The sequence below is a fragment of the Struthio camelus genome, chromosome 2 (genome assembly GCF_040807025.1).
Source record: "Struthio camelus isolate bStrCam1 chromosome 2, bStrCam1.hap1, whole genome shotgun sequence".
Taxonomy (NCBI): Eukaryota; Metazoa; Chordata; class Aves; order Struthioniformes; family Struthionidae; genus Struthio; species Struthio camelus.
The window spans coordinates 7,420,785-7,438,550 of NC_090943.1; the positions used below are offsets into that span (position 1 = coordinate 7,420,785).

Below are 17,766 nucleotides of genomic sequence, written 5' to 3' on the forward strand. Positions count from 1 at the left end.
AAGGAATATTTGCTACCAGGTTGCTAGGGGTACATTAATAACAGGAGATAATAAAAGCATGTAAACAATTAAAAACCTAACAGGAAAGTCCAGGAAAATCTGATAATGGTCTGCTGGAACATCTCGGTAAATGCATATAGTCTGATAGCAAAAGAAACCATCCGAAGGAAAGGATACACCTGCTCTAATTATTCTTATTGAATGATAGTTTAGCAAGCCTACAGCAAAAAGAAGCATCATTTTTGTATTAGCCTTTAAAGAAGGACATGCTATTACTTTTTTCCCTTGAAGTATGTGCACAAACTCTGAAAGCTGCATCCATTCACTTTTAATCTCTAGACCAGTAAAATACTGTGTGTTAGCTAACAACGCACAGAAAACCAGGTTGCCCAATGTATTCGGAGGCCTATGACCTCTAAAAATTATGAAGATACATAACGAAGATAAGAAAACACCTTTACAAGACTGCTTCTTGATCCACATTGCATCAATTGTACTGCCTTATTCTCCTTGTGCAAGGTTTCTTTTTGGAATATCCCACTGCAAACCCTCACCATAAGGAAAACTGAACCCTCGCTAATAATGTATGAGGCATTGGGACAACACACTTTACTCACACAATGAAATAACATTAAAAAACTGTTCTTAATTTACTCCAGCAAAATGACTTGTGTCAATTTTGCAACCAAAATGATGCTTTGCATCCTCTCAGGTGTATTTTTTTTTTTGCTCAACACGCAGCAATCCAAGGTCATCATGGACGAGGTGAAGATGAACGGATCTCCCTGGGATTCACTCACCTTCCGGACCAGTAACTTCAGGTAAATGGGTGAATTTCTCATTGCAATAGTTGCCCTCACAGCAGCAGAAAAACACTTGCGGGTTTTCTTCTGTGGCTACACATTCCTGCCTGCACAGGGAAGAGACAAACAGAGGAACAAAGGGAGAAGGATTAAAAAAATCAGCAAACTCTTTCCTATTGTCTTTGTGAATACTAAACTCCTGCAAATTGTCTTTCCTATTTACCTTGTCCTGCTGCCTGCATACCACACATCTGCAGTCTCTGCTTACAGAAAACAACTTTTTCCTCTCTTTTCTTAAGAAAATAATCAAGAAGGCGCCTCTGCTACAGCATTTTAGGCTTTTGTATGGGTTGGTGAATAGACAAAAGAGTAAGTTAAACCCAGAAAGCACAGATAGTCCAGTGCTTGGCAGACAATGGCTAAAAGCACCATTACAGGAACATACTATTTTGTTTTCACACTATTTTGTTTTCCACGCAGGACCTCTACTCCGCAGGACCTCTACTCCGCTCAGCCTGGCGTGGAGGGTCCTCGGGGAAAAGCCGGTGTGTCGTGCATGTCGTGCACTGGACCTGGCCAAGGACCCAGTCCTCATTTCCCTTGCAAATCAAATATCAGGGAGGGAAAAGAAAAAATCAAGAAGGAAGGAAAAAATAAAGAAAGTTGGTCTTGTGAACGCTGAGCTGGAAAACCCCAGGCATCCCTTTTTCAGCTACTGCACTCTTAAGCGCTACCAAATAAGTTGCTTAATATTACTGGCACGGCTAATGCTGCCGTTTTCCTCATTTTCCGGGGGCCCAACGTGAGCCCCCAGGTACGCCAGCGGCTGGTTTTCCTGCCCGCGCCAGCACAGCCGGGGAAACGGAGGAGCCGGAGCAGGTAGAGAGCCGGCAGGTCACGCGCTGCAATTCTGCACCGCCGCCGTCGAGCGGATCGCGCTCGTGCCGGAGATAAAGCCATTAGTTGTCTCCGGCACTCCAATACTGCCGTGGATAGCAAGAACCCTCGAAAAGCCCGTAAAGGAAACAAACGCTTCCATACGGATTGAAGGCATTAGGTGGCGAGTAATAAATAACAGCAGGCACTGCTGACTGAATGAGAAGCAGGAAAACGATGAAGAGATGCTTCGGTCCCCGAACGGCGTCTTTCTTGCACCCTGCATGTACGTTGTCAGGGGGAGAGGAATAGTTGAGCGTGCAACTAAAGATTGTGCCATAAAGCACAGACGAAGAGGGCTGAACCAAGATTGCTCTCACAGGCTTGAGCATCATTGCCTCAATGCACTAGAAGGGCACGAGACACCAGCAGCACCTCCGACTACTGAAGGCAGGAGGGTAGCTGCAGTTGTTATGGTGTTTTTTTTGTTTGTTTGTTTTTTAATTTTCAGGTCTCCTCCTTTAAAAAGCTTACACTCGCACGAAGGCACCAAGCCGTTAAGAAATTCAAGTTGCAACTCCAGTTTTTCTTATCTGCCTGTCATCCAGCCGCCTGAGTACTGAGGTTCCCTTCCACGTTTTGCAAGGCTTTAGGAGACTTCCACGTATCAGCCCAACTCCAGCAATCTTCCACATGTCTGTCTTTTCCCACAGACCAATGCAAAAGAGACATCCACTGATTTTTGCAGTAGCCTGTTTCTTAAGCAGCTGCTTTCCTTCCCTGCCTTTTTTTGCTATGTGGCCCTCTGCTTTTACTTACTACAGTTGCAGAGCTGTTCTCTGCACAGAGCTGTATCAAACTATTTCCTGAAGACCAGCTAAATTATATGCATAACTTCCTTCCTTCAACCACTCAGAGGAAGTAGCAAAACAATCATATGTGTTTGACACTATTACTCATTTATGAATCCACGCCAAGCCTCCCTTTCTACGGTATCACTGACATACTGCTACGGGAAGAACAGAAAAGGCTCTCTTAAATCATAAGGTGTAGTAGCTTTCAGTCCTCTATTCCTTTTGGGGAAGAAAAGCAGTTTTAGCCGAAACGTCTCATGCAAGGTCTCAGCTGGGAAGCACTTGGTTTCGTTTTCTTTTTTTTTTTTTTTTTATTTTAACTTCAAAGAAAGAAAGGCATCTATTTAAGTTATCCAAATGAATAAAGATGTTTCAACAAGTTAAGCAATGCTTCCAGATGCTTTTTCTTGAAATCAGATAACAAGCCGTTTGGATTTAACAGCATCAGCATCCCAGTCTTCAGTAAAAAACACATCCTTCGCTAAATCTGTTGGTTAAGAAATCAGCTTAATGAGTGAAAACAGCCTGCTCCACATCTGCAATTCATTATCCCTCTCCTTGAGTTGGTGCGCGCTCAGGGCACCTATCCAGGTACATATGACATGTTATCCTTAGCAAATATTAAAAATGAGACAGTGGGACAGAATGACACATATTTCTATGGCAGCGAGTGCACATTTTGCAGCAGTTCACGTGCTCTTCGAGGGATCGCGAAGGCGACCTCTCCAGCGGGGCTGTGTAAACAAACGAATAGCACGCGGTTGGTTTTTAAACAGCACCTTTTTCATATAGCCTTAAAAGTACACGTGCCACATTCTTGTCCCCTTAACGTAAAGAACAGAATAGGGAACCACAACCCTAAATATACCAACTGTTGCACCGCTGCGTTCGTCACCTTCCAGGGACAAAGACGAAGCACTTGGCATGTAGCGGTAAGCGCTGCCTGCGCTGCAAGCTGCCAGGAGCTGTAGGAATAGGACACGTCCTTCATGCAGGGGACACCTTGGCAGAGAGCTACAGGTGCATCTCCCAAGGCTGCGCCCCGGCGCGCAGCATCCTGCGCAAAGGTGCTGCAGGCAAACACAGAAAGGGCGTCGATGCAGCGCCAGTCATTGAAGCGCCACGTTCTTAAGCCATTTTCGCCATCCCTCCTGCGATCAAACCATAATGCCTGCGTGAAAGATCGCTCAAGGAAAAAAAAGACTCAGTTCAAACAGCCTTTATTCAATTAAAGTTAGCCTTTGTTCCAAACATTGTTTTCCACACTTGCACTGTTCGTTAATCCTCAGAAGATCTCCCTGCAATCGTGCCTCTGAAGAACAAGGCTACCGGATAATGGAAGCTCAACCTGGGCACCGCAAAAAGGCTCGCGAGGGGTCCTGAAAACTTTTTATTGTAACAGAGCAACGCTTTATGACAAAGATTAAGAACCACTACATCACTGCACAGAGGCACTCAGTTCTCACACAAGTGTCGCTGTACACGAGAGCAGACACTAAAAGGAGAAAGCTGTTTACAGTAAACACTTGTGCTTGGAAGTAGGAAACGAGAGTGACCTCCTGTTCTGGTAAGAATCAGCATTAAGATGACTAACGGGCCAAGAAGGACGGATTTATCAGGAAAGAATTAAAATTTAACTATATTTAGAACTTTACTACGCAACTGGCGAGGGAATAGGTGTGGTGGGAAAGTAACCCCAGGACTAATAATAGAAGGAAGATGTGGAAGTATTCACAGTCTTAATAGCTAAGACAACGGGGACAAAACCTGGGACAGCGTACAACGGCTAGCAGATAAAACTTGCCCTGGGACAAATCTGATCCCAGTTTAAACTTTGTGGTTTCAGGTGGTTTGGAGAAACAGTAACTGTGGGTGGCTTTTGCAGATCTGGAGCAGTCTTTCTGAAGTAGCAGAAACCTGATGTCCTAAAACTGCTGGAATCTCAACGGATAAAAGAGCTACGAAAACGTGCAGCTGGGAATAGCGCTGTGCTTGTACAAAGGTGAAGTCACTCTATTTTAGCATTACACCAAGGCAAACCCTTGAATTTTATGTTCGCCTTATTCATAGTTTGTGTTGTTTTAAATAAAAACACTGACCTAATCCAGAACTACTGAACAATGCCTTTTTGAACTGTGAAACTTAGGAGGGATGTTTTCTTTAGTTGTAGTTGTCTTTCCCTCTACAGAATCACAGTAAGGGGAATGAGAAAAGATTAGTTTATTTTCTCAGATATCTAATAAGGCTGGAGCCTTCATATTGCAAAACCTATCTGTTTTTCAGCTAGCTAGCTAGAGGCAGCGACACCCCAACATGCATTTGCTTTTGCTGCCCCACTCCTTCTCCCCACCCCTGTCTGTTAACTCAGCCGAAGAACAGTGAAACTTTTGCAACATCGCAAGTGCCAGAATATCTCAACCTCTAAACACCCCCGGATATCTGCGTTTTTCTAGAGCACTCCAAACGATTCCAAGTTTTCCTTTGTATCGCCAAATGCTCTTGGAAGAACATATTGCTCTTCATTTGATGGTACAGGACACGTTTTTCAAAGCATGCCAGAATTATCAAAGCGTTGCGGGGGGGGGGGGAAGGGGGGGGACAGAAAAAGCTAAAAGTGCCTTGTGCAGCTTCTATTTAGAAAGTAAAGGCAGATAAGTGACAATTCTGAGAGCTACATTACCAACAGAAGTAATTACGGGGGATGAATGGGCCAATTGACTTGGACTTGCTTCCCTTTTCTCTATGCAAAATCAGGGGCCTTTGCACTTAGAGGAACAATTTACGCTTGCATTCAGAGAAACCAGTTAGGCTATTACCTGTCATAACAGTTGAAGTCGTCTAACCAGCAGCCTTTCTTCACCAGCTCAATGGAGCCTGAATTGTTCCTCCAAGAGGCATAGCAGTGGAGCCGCTTGTCCTTCTCCCCTTCGCAGCGCTCCACGCCACTCTGGTTCGTCTTTTCCAGCTCCCAGTTGGCATTGTAGTAGATGCACTCCCTTGTCTCTGCTTCCCCATGTCCTGGTCCTGAAGCAAAATGCAAATCCAAAACACGTTTGAGCACAATCAGAAACAGATCCCAGGAGACACATTTCCATGTGGCTGTGTTTTTTGCACACGTTAATGTCATTTGTCTGGCTAAGAACTAAACACTTGATAGATATGAACTTCTTCAGCGCTGTCTGGAGGGTTATCCTCCTTGTGCAGGTGTGAAATCGGGAACAGGGAGGTCAGATTTGCCCAAGTTCACGCTGACAGCTTGTGGTAAAGCCAAGAACCCAGCCGAGGTCGCCCAGGTCTCCTCCAGTCAGTGCTTCAACTGCAGCACCCTAACCCGAGGATATAAAGGCAACTCAGTATCTTTTTAAACACAGAAACCATGCTTAGGAGAGTCTACCTCCCTAAGGTGCAATCTGCCACTTGCTGGGCTGTTATACAACACAGTCATGCCTTCCTCACCACCACCACTGCAGCAAATACCATCTAAAATAAACAGTTTCTTATGTGGGTAAGACGTAACTGAGAATAGATAACAGTCAGCCTGCGGAGGAGGGCCAGACCCAAGCCAATTCCTCATCCAGATCCCATTTCAGGCCTGTTTTGGTAAATCTCCCTATGGTAATCCCACGTTTTCACTCGTGATCCACACAGCTCACGCTGCCTCTCCACACAAGTGAGACTTTCACCAGTCTCTGGTTTTGTGACTCTGTTTCCCTTTGTCTTCAGTCGGACTAGCGCTATCTTCCAAACAACTATGACCGTCACCACAAACTGACACCTGGCATCACAAAGGAACCTCTACCCGCGCTGGCTTTACCCCAGCCTTGCATCAAAGAACGGAGGAAGTCTTACTGCCCACAAAGTGGTACAATTTCCACACAGCCACCATACCCAAAAAAACTGAAATACAATTATAGATGTGTAGATCAAAAAAAGGAGTCAAGTAAGGGAACTTGTATCTGCAGATGATCTGTTCTGTCTTAAGCCTTCAAAATCCCCTTTTCATTTGGAAATGTTCTCTTCTGTGGCATTTTGAAGACGAGTTTTAAAAGGGCAATGGGAAGAGGAAAGGAACTAAACACACAACAGAGATGAAGATACCCCAGAAATAGTACCACAAAGCTGGCAACCGCAAATGCTGGGATGCTCTGCAGCCACCACTCTTTGGGATCACCCAACCTAAGGCAAGGTCAGACCTGGCCATTATTTTGATGGATCGCAACCAAGGAAAACATAGGTATCCTCCTAAAATGTGCAGACAATTGTGTAGAAAACATGAATTGGCCCTGCAGGACGATGAAATGAAAGCACTGTGCTCCCAGAATAGCTAGGCCTTTGAAAAATGCAGAGCTAAGTATCTGGCTGCCGAAAATTTTGCAGCGCTTTCACAACTCTGCCTTCTATGAATTAAGTGCAGCCTTTAATGTTGAGATTAAGGCAGGCAGGACGGACCACAACTAGATGATCTAAATGCAACCTGGTCTGTGATTCCTGGCCAGCATGGCAAACCACATGCTCTAAAAGGTCTCTAAAAGGTGATTCAATGCGGTCTTTGCAAGGCACCAAGCACAAAGTAGTTCACAGCCAGAGGAGAAAACACCAAGCCCAGAAACAGGCATGAACTCCATGCCCTGAATACAGCCCATGATTACTGTACCTGAGCACCTGTCTACCAGTGATGCAAGCCTACACACAATATTCAACCAGAGAAGCAAGTATTACTCCCAACTGACAGATGAAGAACTGGACTACAAAGATTAAATGCCGTAATCCAAGTCCAAAGGATGTCTGGGAGGAAAGCTAAACTCCATTTGCCCAAATCCTGGGCCCTAGCGCCAGCCTGACCTTCCTTCCCACAGCCCGCAACTCTTGGAAGTGGGCAATCTCCAAATTGTTTGCCGGTGGTAGGATTTGCCTCCCACTCTGCAGGGCGTGTAAGCATGCAGGGCACTTCGGAGACTGCATTTGAGCTAAAGATTGCTAGTAACGAGCGCCAATGACTTGCTGCAGAGCAAAAGTTTAACGGCAAGAGCATCAAGAGAAACCGCGGTTTCTGGCACAGTGCTGATCTGCCCAGGCTGCTCCTCGTACCTGACACCTGCCATCAGCGATGGGTAATTTCCAAGGTACGGAGCGAACCCATCAGACCAGAAAGATCTCTTTGCATTTTTAAGAGGTGTTCAATTCTTCAATAATTCTTTCTCTGGAAGACTGTTTCATCTGCATCGTGGGAGAGATTTAAAGGGGGAGGGGGAAGAGAAAATCATAAAGCTGACTTCTGAAACTGGGAATTATATTCCAAGCACACACGAACAAGAGCTCAATTTCAATAGCACCTGCAGGTTTTATCGGCACTTGCAAAGCTCCATCTGAGTTCTCCTCTGACAAGTTGCTTACTGTAATAAAAACAACCTACCAATATCCCTCAGCACAGAGCAGTGTCAATATTGACACTCCTTGTTAAAGTCTTGATATTTGCTCTGTTGATACTTGCACCATACTTTGTTAGAGCGGATTAAGCATTTTTGCTAACTACCACTTAAATCAGCAGGCAACAGAAGGTGCATTGCCTCATGCACAGGGAGTGTGATATCGTTTTGTTTTATAAAGTAATGAGTAAATAACCTTACTTTCACTGTTGTATTTAATGTGGGTTCTGGATGACCATCTGATATACAGTATCACTTTCTGGTCTTTTCCTTGAAATACATTCTGAAATACAATATTTCCATCACCGTAAACCAAGAGAGAGCTTTATCCTGCTTCTGCACTAGATGGAAATTTCCTCTCCCTTCCCCAAACCGAATCGCCTAGAAAGCAAGCTGGTTTAATGAACCATTTGCCTGGGAAGCAGCCCCAAAATCTAATTCTGGCCCAGATAACTCCGGCTGTAACCTCAGGCAATATTGTGTAGCCTCCGCTTCCTCTACCTGCAAAGCAGGCCAGTGCCCACAGATTGCAATGCAATGCACGGAGCTGCTCCAACATTTAATGTTTCCACTGTGCTTTGAAAAGAGAGTGTTAAAAAAAAAAATGCTAAGCGGGAGTTGCATCGGCTCTGGGACCAGCAAACAGCATGTACTTGAGTCTGCTAAATCCTGTACGGAGCCCAGGCTCCCTTCCCCCAAGACAGTTGTCTTTTCTGGAACAAGTTTCAGTTTAAGAATAAGAACTGCTTGCAAACACACAAACCTAACTCTGCAAACAGCAAACGCGCCAAGAGAAAGGCCCTTCGCAGTTTTTTGGCTCTCAAAGTTTAGATGAGTTCAGTAAAAACCATATAGAAAGTTTTCGATGCACAAATACAGGCATATTTTTCCTAAAACAGCTTTGAAGGATGCCTGTCTTAGGGAGACACTTAAAAAACCTGTCTGCTTGCTACCTGCTTTTAGATCTTCTGACAAAGCTGTTTGGTAAGCATCCTAATCCTGCTGTGGGCCTCCACCCGCAAGAAACCCTTTGGTTTGTGCCCAAGATGATCTCAGCGGGAAGGGACACAGCTCCAGGAATGGTGTTAATTGACCTGCTGCTTCAGCTCATCACGAAACACTGGCACCTTGCTCCCTAAAGGATCACTCAGAGACCAAAGTTTGCAGCTCTTATCTGCATTTGCTGTGTTAAAAAACCCTGACCTGAATGGAGGGTGGGGGGAATTAGCAGGTTTTTGTCCCTCTGAGAGAAAGCTGGGGCTGCAGTGACTCCCAGGAGGAGATCTGCTCTCTGCTCCTCAGTTTCCCCAAGATATTTACTCCCTCCCCCCCGCCCCGTCTCTTCTCCCTCATTGGGGTGGTGAGTATGTAAGGGTCCCAGCGATGTAGGGGCTTCAACATGCCATAGATCAAACATGTCCCACTTTTGATTTCAAGTTGCAAGCCAAATCATAGGGTATTGCCCCCAAATAGGTGCAGAAAGCCCTTTGCTCCTTCCCTGTGCTCACCTGAAGCACATCTGTAGGTTCAGTTCCCCTTGAGCCAAAGGGAAGACCCTCAGGCCATGCTCTTTTGCCCAGTTTAAGCCAGTATAAACTGGCACGGATGGTGAAATTAGCAGCTCCCCTCCTGTCTCCCGGCTCTTGCCCGTCCCCATGCCTGAGCGTTTGTGCCACGACCGTTAGTGTGAACTTGGATGGTGTCCCTCAACGCATAGCCACACAAACTGGCAAAGCTCCCAGGCCTCATTCATTGGGTGACGTTGCCTGCTAAGGACGCTCTGGTCACGTGGGGTGGCAAGCAAACGCACCACAGCCGCACTGCAAAACCCTGAAGGGCTCGCTTGGCTTTTGGCAGGGAGTCAAAAGGAGTTGGGTGTAACAAGAGCTAAAACATTCCTTAAACAAGCGTTTGAGATCTCTGTTGGAACGAGGCCTAATTCCTCGGATGCTCAGTCCTCCTCTCACCTAGTGCTACTCCATGAGCCACAGAACAAAAGTGCTCCCAGCAGGAACTCCAACGAGACACGGGCAAGAGGTACAAAGCTCGGGGGGATTCACTGTCCCCCTCCATACGTGCGCACATGGGTATTTTAGAGGGGGAGATATCTGAACCACAGCTGGGCAACTGTCTGCAGAAATTACTGCGGGTGGGAACGGCTTGCTGCATGCACAGCTCTTTGCAGAAAGAGCCAAGCAAGCAAACATAGGGCACAGCAAGCTGCCATGGGGCAGGAGCTCAGCAGCCCCAAATGCTAGTGCGGTATCACACAAGCAAAGTCAACTCTGTCCATAGAAAAGAGCCTTGTGGCAGCGCCCAGGCAAGGCTAGTTTTCGGCAATCGAGGACAAAGAGCAAACATTTTAATATCGTGAACCGAAAATACTTGTTTAATGAATAAGGTCTGAACCGCTATCTGAAATCAAAGTTTAGGTAGGGAAGGGTTAGCTCTGCACTAGAAGCTCTGTTTTCAGCATCCCACCACACCAGCCCAGCACTTTGGGAATCACCAGGTGGTTTCTTCCAACTGCTTTCTCACATAAAAGCCGCACATACATGCACCCGTATACGAAACAAAACTTCCAAGCACCCCAAAATTATGAAGGCTGTGGGAGAGAGACTATCCATCACCAGGTATTTCTTAGGTGGAACTCAACACCGGCAAACTATCGTTACCCTGATTCACTTAGGTCAATTTTCTGCTCCAAATAACTGCAGTACCATAAGGCTTTTGACAAGCGAGACCCTCAGCACCCATCCGAGTCACGTAAGGACGAGAAGAGCAACTGAAATGCAGCGCTACGCTGGAAGACCTCTCCTGGAGCCACAAGGCACGGGGGGGGGGGGGGGGGGGGAGGCTCATTAAAAAGGGTCCTCCTGGACTGAAAGACTTTAGCCCGCTGAAGCACAGGCCCTCGCTGTTGATCCAAGACTAAAACTCTGCTCTCCTAATTTGGAGCTGCCGACAGATCGTGGTGGCTGTGTCATTACCCAAGAGCTGCTGAATTATAGCCAAGATCCACCGTAGCAACTCCAGGTCTAGGTGCTACCAGTTGCTGGACTCTTCCCTCGAAATTAGATACAGAAGGAATATCTTCCCCAAGGCTGAAGCCTGCTATAAATCTTAGTTTTTTATCTCTGCTGTTCCCCTTTTTTAAAAAACTAAAATGAAAATATACACGGAAAGATGGGATGTGTCAAAATAGTCTGCCTAAACACGGAGTGATTTACCAGACGGTCTGTTTGCCTGACTGTCAAAACCACCGGGCTTTATACATGAAACTGTGTATGCAACTGAAGTTATTTGCAAACAGTGAGCGACGTCCCTATACAGCTATTTGTACATGTAATTTTATAATACAAAATGACAGAGATTGTACACTGAATTGGGGTAATTGCCCTCTAATTTGGAGAGTAATTGCATGTACCAATTAAGCAACTGCGTATGCATTCTCGCATGTGCGGCGACGAAACTCAGGCCTTTTGTTTGAGATTTTGCTTTCTTTTAGCTATTCATTTATTTTAAAGAAATATCCACATCAGATTAGGGAGCTGGCAGGAGAGGGGAAAGACCAAGATGGCTCAGCAGAACGCCTGCCTTTTGGCGAGGGGGAAGCTGCCCAGTGGAGGGACCATGACCGAAGCACATGTCTTGCACACCGGGAGGTACTCACGGAGGGAGAGAGCCGGGGGAAAGAGGACTGCTGCCCTTTTAGCTCCCCACCACCCTCTCTCTCCCAGGCACCAGCCCAAAAGTTACGTGCAAGATTGCAAAACTGAAGAAATTCAAGGAGTTGTTGCTAGGATCATAAAGTCGAAGCAGAGTGAGGCTTGCAACTGGGCAAGTTTGGAAAACGTTGCTCTAGAGAGACCACCCAGCTGGAGTTCAGCAGGGCCTACAACAAATCCACAATTATAAGTGCTTCTCCACTGCATATTCCCCAAGCAGAGTGACTTCATTCCTGGTGCACTTAAATAATAGGTCTAAATATGCTTTTAGGCAAAACATCAGCCTAGTGATGACATCTGTGGTTAAGTACATAACTGCGTACATGAGGATTTAAAGATTCAGTGCTTATTTCCCCTACTCCTTCACAAAGCTTTGGCATGGCAGAGCCCCTGTGTAGCGGGGACAAGCCACCTCTACTCTGTAAAGATGACTTCACAAATCAGGATTTCGGGCCGCTCCATCACCTTTGGGGACTCTTGGGAAGATGATGTCGTCCATGCCAATAGGCATTGCCCAGACATGCACCTAACAAAAAAAAAAAACAAGGTCTCCCTGCTTCGGCCGGCTGACTGGAGGAGATCTTCAAGGGGGGTGGAGGAGATCTCCAAGGGGAAGAAAAGGCATGGCCCCAGCCAATTAAAAAACCTGATAAAACTGATTTAAAATGTTTTGGCTCTTCACATAGGTAAGATCAGCCTGTTACAGCACCAACAGTGTAATGCCAAAGGAGAAGATTACTTTGAATTTTGTTTTCTGTCAATACATTTGGCATATCCCCCGATAAAAGAGCTTGAGGTTTTCTAGTCAATCAATGGCTGTTAATCTATTATCTCGGCATAAATTGCCATGGTAACATATAATGATGCCATTGACAACCAGTCTCAAAAGGACAGGAGGCTTTAAGTCATTTTCTTTTAAAATTAAAAAAGGAACTTTAATATTAAGAAATACATCCTCCCTGCTCACCAGGGATGACAACTCGGGGCTTCTATATTCACACCATGACTCAGACTTCACAGCTTCCACGGACATCTGTGTAGCAATCCCCCCCCCCACCCATAATATATATCTTTTTTAACTTGAGCTTAAGTCAGTTAAAGACTTAACAAGTAAATTATTCAACAGAATTAGCTCTTTATTAAAATTTCCCCCCTCCCAAACTGCTAGCAAAATCTGTTTTGTCAAATATAGGGAGCTCGCTTTAAGAGTCATTACGACCAACTCAGGGAAAGGATGCCATAAAGTTTTAATTCTTCTAAATAATTTCCGTGATATTTTAAGTTGAATGGGGTTGGTAGAATAAGGAACCCGAGAAGGACGAGGAGAATCACAGCTTCTTAAAAGTCCATAAAACTAGGCTGAGGTCTGTTTCTGGAAGACAGAGCTGAGCGAGATGACAGTATTATTTGATTTACTGAAATACCGAGTGTACGCACACATACACAGCCAATGAGATTAATCTCTTGGCCCAAAGGGTAGGATCACTCAGGAAAAGGTTTAGTAAATCATTGCTTTGTCTAGGCAGACTGATCCAAGAAGGTTTAGCCAGGTCACGGGCTCGACTAGTGTGCAGAAGGACCAGAACGTTGCTAGTGGTTAATCAGTCTCTGGAAGCAGTGCATTTTTCGCTTGAACTCAGCCAGCCATTTCTATATTTTATTTAAAGAAGAGATTATTTTAGTTAGCCATTAGAAAAATCCTATTTTGTATCATCTCAGTTAAGGACAAAGCCGAAATGTAATTAGATTTCTCCCGTCGCAGCGCTAACTGTATCTGTCTCCCCCAAAAAAGGTTTTAGTTCTTTAATAAAACCATCAGGGAGATCAATCATAAGCATTTAATGCTGTGGTGCTTCTGCAGTTCATGTTTAAATGCACTTTGGGTCACAAACAAGGTAATTTGGACAGCAGAGCTCAAACTGTAACAACACACAAAAATGGCCTGATTTTTTTTTATTTATTTTTATAGATGCAGATACACACACACACTCCTCCGCTACACCCAAGAGGATAAAAGCAAAATCAAGGCAGCCTCGATGAATACGAAGTCATGCATCAAAAAAAGGCACCGCCACCGAGTTCCTGCCTGCATACATACAATGCGGGGTGGAGGAGAACGCGTGAAGCGCGGTGGACTCCAGCCTGCACGTCTAGACTTTACCAGATCTCGAGCTGCTATTTATCACCATATTACCATCCTAAAGGACGCAAGCTTGTGCGGGACTTTTGCCACAACCGAAATAGGCAACCGCTCCTCCATTAACCTTGCTCATTAAGCAACGTCTCATCAGTGCCTGCGTGCCACTAAACCAAGGAGTTGCCTTGCTTCACAAATCATTTCCACAGAGGGTTCCCCCTCAGAGACCACCGTTTTTCATACAAGAACATTTTATGGCCAAAACAGCTTTGGCACGTCATAGTGAGGAGAGGGAAAAAGTTATTTGGATATTTTTCCTCAAATTTTAAATATACATTTATAATGGCATTAAGCAGATCATTCGTTTGGCTTTTAGGAGCAGCTGCTGCTCTGTGGCATGAAAAAGGACCCTCCTGGGCTAAGCATTGTGCAAATAAGCTACCAAGAAGGTTGCCTCAACCGCCAAAACTTTGCAATGTAAGTGAAAGAAAACATCAGAGTTTAATGATAAGATTTATTTAAGGTATTTCCAACTACACTTCTAAAAATCAAAAAGAGGGCAAATTTTCATCAGATGCCACAAATCACTAAGTAAAACATGTAGCAAATTCTGAAATGATATTTAAAATATAATCATTTTCTCTCTCTCCTTCTCCTTGCTAGCCAACGTGAGGTCTCACAAGATCAGAGGAGGAAGCAAAATCATGTATATCTCCCCCGCTTTTTTCTTAACCCTTGCTCACATACTGAAGTTTTGAAGAGGTTTCAATGCAAGCCCGTGAAAGCGATTTATTTCCTTCTAGGCAAATGGATGAGGATACAGCAGAATCTCCTTGTGGAGTAGAGAGATTTAAGTAACAGCAATAACCACTTGCCAGTACCTTTCCCAGCCCTTTTGCATGTACCTACCATGGTCCACCCACTCCCTTGTCACCCATGCTGCTGCCACCAGCAGTGATGCCCTTTCGGAGCTCCGTATTCCTGAGGTTTTCTCCAGGGAGAGACCGGTGTTGCTTGTCTAATCCACCTTTATACCCATGTGTCTAATGCACCTATAACGATGCAGAACGAGCATACCTGGCAAGCCACAGAAAGCTTTGGTACCCAAACAGCAGCACCACAATTCATAATCTATACGCAGTCCCCTTGAGATTTATCAGCAGGGACATTTCAAATATGCTTTAAAATGTGCTGAGTCTACTAAGATTGGGCCCCAAGTGCTTTTCTATTGATTCTGCTTGACATTTCCAAATACCACAATTCCAAATTTAATTCACTGGTAATTGGAAAAACTGTAATGCATGTAAATGGACAAGAAGATGTTGGAAGTCCAAAAGGTCAGGCATCAGGAAAGCATGCCCCCAAGAACTAAATGATGTTTGTTTGTCTTCTTGTCACCCTCTTCCACCACAATAATCAAAACTCAAGAGTTGGGCAGTTTTCGCGGCAGGACAGAAGAAGAAAGGAAATAAAACAGCACTGTCCCTTTAAACTGCAGGACAGTTTGCACAACACTGTTTTAAACTCCACCATACACAAAAATCCAAATATATCAGAGAGATGACTCTTTACCAGCAGATTACATGAGCAAGTAGGAAATTCATGGAAGAATCAGTTTTTAACTCTTTGGTAACTAGAAGAAGAGTCTTTCTACTCAGAAATCAGGTTTCTAAGAGTACCTTTCTACTACTTTGCAACTATACAGGTATACAGTTTCTACTTGACAACAGTTGGAATCTTCCCCTTTGTGGCATACAAGCTCAGATCTCGATTTCAATTTGACGATGAACACTCGCTGTCCCACCTCAACTGGGACCTTCACTTTATTCATATTGGAAGACCAGACTTCTGCCTCAGAGGGAAAAAAGGGCTTAATGCAGGAGGAAATGCTGAAGGATAGCACGGGGGATGCTTGCCCAGATTCAGTTTATGTTAAGCACAAGGATTTTGCTACTAAATCCTTGCTTTTGTAAACTGATACGCTGTGCATTTCACCACGGCCCTGCAGTGGGGATGTCTGCTGGCAGAAAGGCTATGCACCAAAGTAAAGCAGAGCTCACAGTTGCCAGCCTCTGCAGCGCATCCCAGGGAAAACACAGAGGACCAAGAGACACAGAGAGCTTCAGCTACCACTTCACATGACAGAAATGACACAGGGGTTGTGGTTCAGTCCTATGCCTTGTTCTTGCCTTTCCAGATTCATGTTCCTGCAACCCACACTGCTCCTTGTGCTTCTTCCCTCCATAAGGTTTGTGGTCACTTGAGAACCTATCTAGTTTGGAAAGTCTTTAAGCCATACTTGGCCATCAGGGGCCTTTTCACAGAAATGTTGCTCATTAGCATTTAAATTAGCAACAGGACACTCCAATGACTTCCCATGCTCATCTGCAGAATTTCAAGTGGCAAGCAGAGCAAATATCTCAACACTTCGCCTTCTTCCAAAAGCTTGGTTTTAAGATTATTAGTCTCGCAGTATTCATATATGGTCCCTTGGGGTTTGCCAGCACCGAATACAACCTGAGTCTTTGCTGTTAGTTGAGAAATCAGCCTGGATTTGGCTCGACTGGATCCCCAGCACTCGTTGCGCAGCTCTCCCTCATTCTGTTAAACCCATCCAGGCTAAAAAAGTCCCACCTTTCTTCTCTGCAGTTCTTATATGGGCACTCAGATGCTATTGAAACAGCTCCCCTGGCTCACAACCAGAGAGCTCCTACGACCAGTGGCCCTAGAGGTGGCTTCTTCTCACAGAGATAGCAAGTCATGCCAGTAATTCTGCCTTTAACCGCAAAGCTTCTCAGCCACCCTGAGCTGCAGCAAAGCTCATGGCTCTCTACAGGCTGCCCAAAGTCGTGGGTTCAATACCAATCTGTTTTAAAGGGTAATTAAGCCATTTTGGGAAAAGACTATGCTCGTTTTATATGAAATGCAGTACGACAAAATTACCGTATTTTTGTATATTCTAGATAGTACAGTGGGCCAGTTTTAGGCACTGGTCAAATCTGCCTTTCTCAGTGCACGAGTGACCACCAATGCTCTGAAGCCCTGGTGAATTTAACTCAAAGAGTAAGAATATTTAAGAAGTACGCTGCAAAAACAAACACCAGTGCAATCTGTAACCAGTTTTGCATTAGTGAAGGGAAAGCGTGCATTTTACCATCTCCCAGTTGGTGCTTCCTCAGTCCTACGCACAGCAGCATGACGTAAGTGACATCTTTTACACCGTCTCCTAGAACCTCAAATCATTCAAGCCTTGCTACTGGAGAGGAATAAAACAAAATAAAATAAAATAAAATAATTGACTTTTAAAAGCATCTTTCATAGTGCAGACTGGTATTTCAAGAGTTAAAAAGCTTCAGGCAAAGAACGAGAAAGAGGCTGAAGCTAGTGTGAAAGAGAAGGCAGGCAGGAAGAAAAGCAACTCTCTAGCCTTTGCAATCACACACTAGCCTTAAGCCCTCCGAAAGGAAGTAGAGACATTCCTAAAATTCTTCAGAGGACGAGAAGCAAATTGTCAGCCGAATCAGAAGCCAATTTCTCCAGCCTTTCTATTCCTAATGGCAAATCCCACATGAGCAATTGTAAAAGCCTCTTTTACAATAGAGTTTTCTCCCAGGTGGCTACGGCACATCTAGAACTCGTCTCATGTTTACAGAAATATACCTTTCTCCTTTGGGGCTATTGAAAAACGCTGCAGTCAGATGACCTGAGGAAGGGATGTAGCACAATCCGATACCATCATGCAATTTCCAGTGATTGTTTCTATTACAATAATGAAAGGCATGGAAAAAACGGCTGGATAACTACTGCGATTCTCTAAAGACAAATTATAAAAAAGATGCTGAAGAGATATTATGTAAAGAGAAAAAAAAATTAAGTCCTCTTTATGAGCTTTCATCTTGGTTGCATGCACTGACCAGGATATGGATTCCACTTTGAAATAAA

The 17,766-nt window shown here is 44.7% G+C and overlaps 1 protein-coding gene across 2 annotated transcripts in view; it reads right to left on the bottom strand.

The window, feature by feature from the left end:
* ACVR2B (activin A receptor type 2B) overlaps window positions 1-17,766 on the bottom strand; it is a 104,814-nt gene that overhangs the window by 17,864 nt on the left and 69,184 nt on the right. For both annotated transcript variants that reach the window (XM_068934180.1, XM_068934181.1), the window contains 2 exons: window positions 5,350-5,557; window positions 801-910 (listed from right to left, as the gene is read on the bottom strand). In XM_068934180.1, the coding sequence (XP_068790281.1) occupies window positions 801-910; window positions 5,350-5,557 (318 nt within the window). The remainder of the gene's footprint in view (window positions 1-800; window positions 911-5,349; window positions 5,558-17,766) is intronic.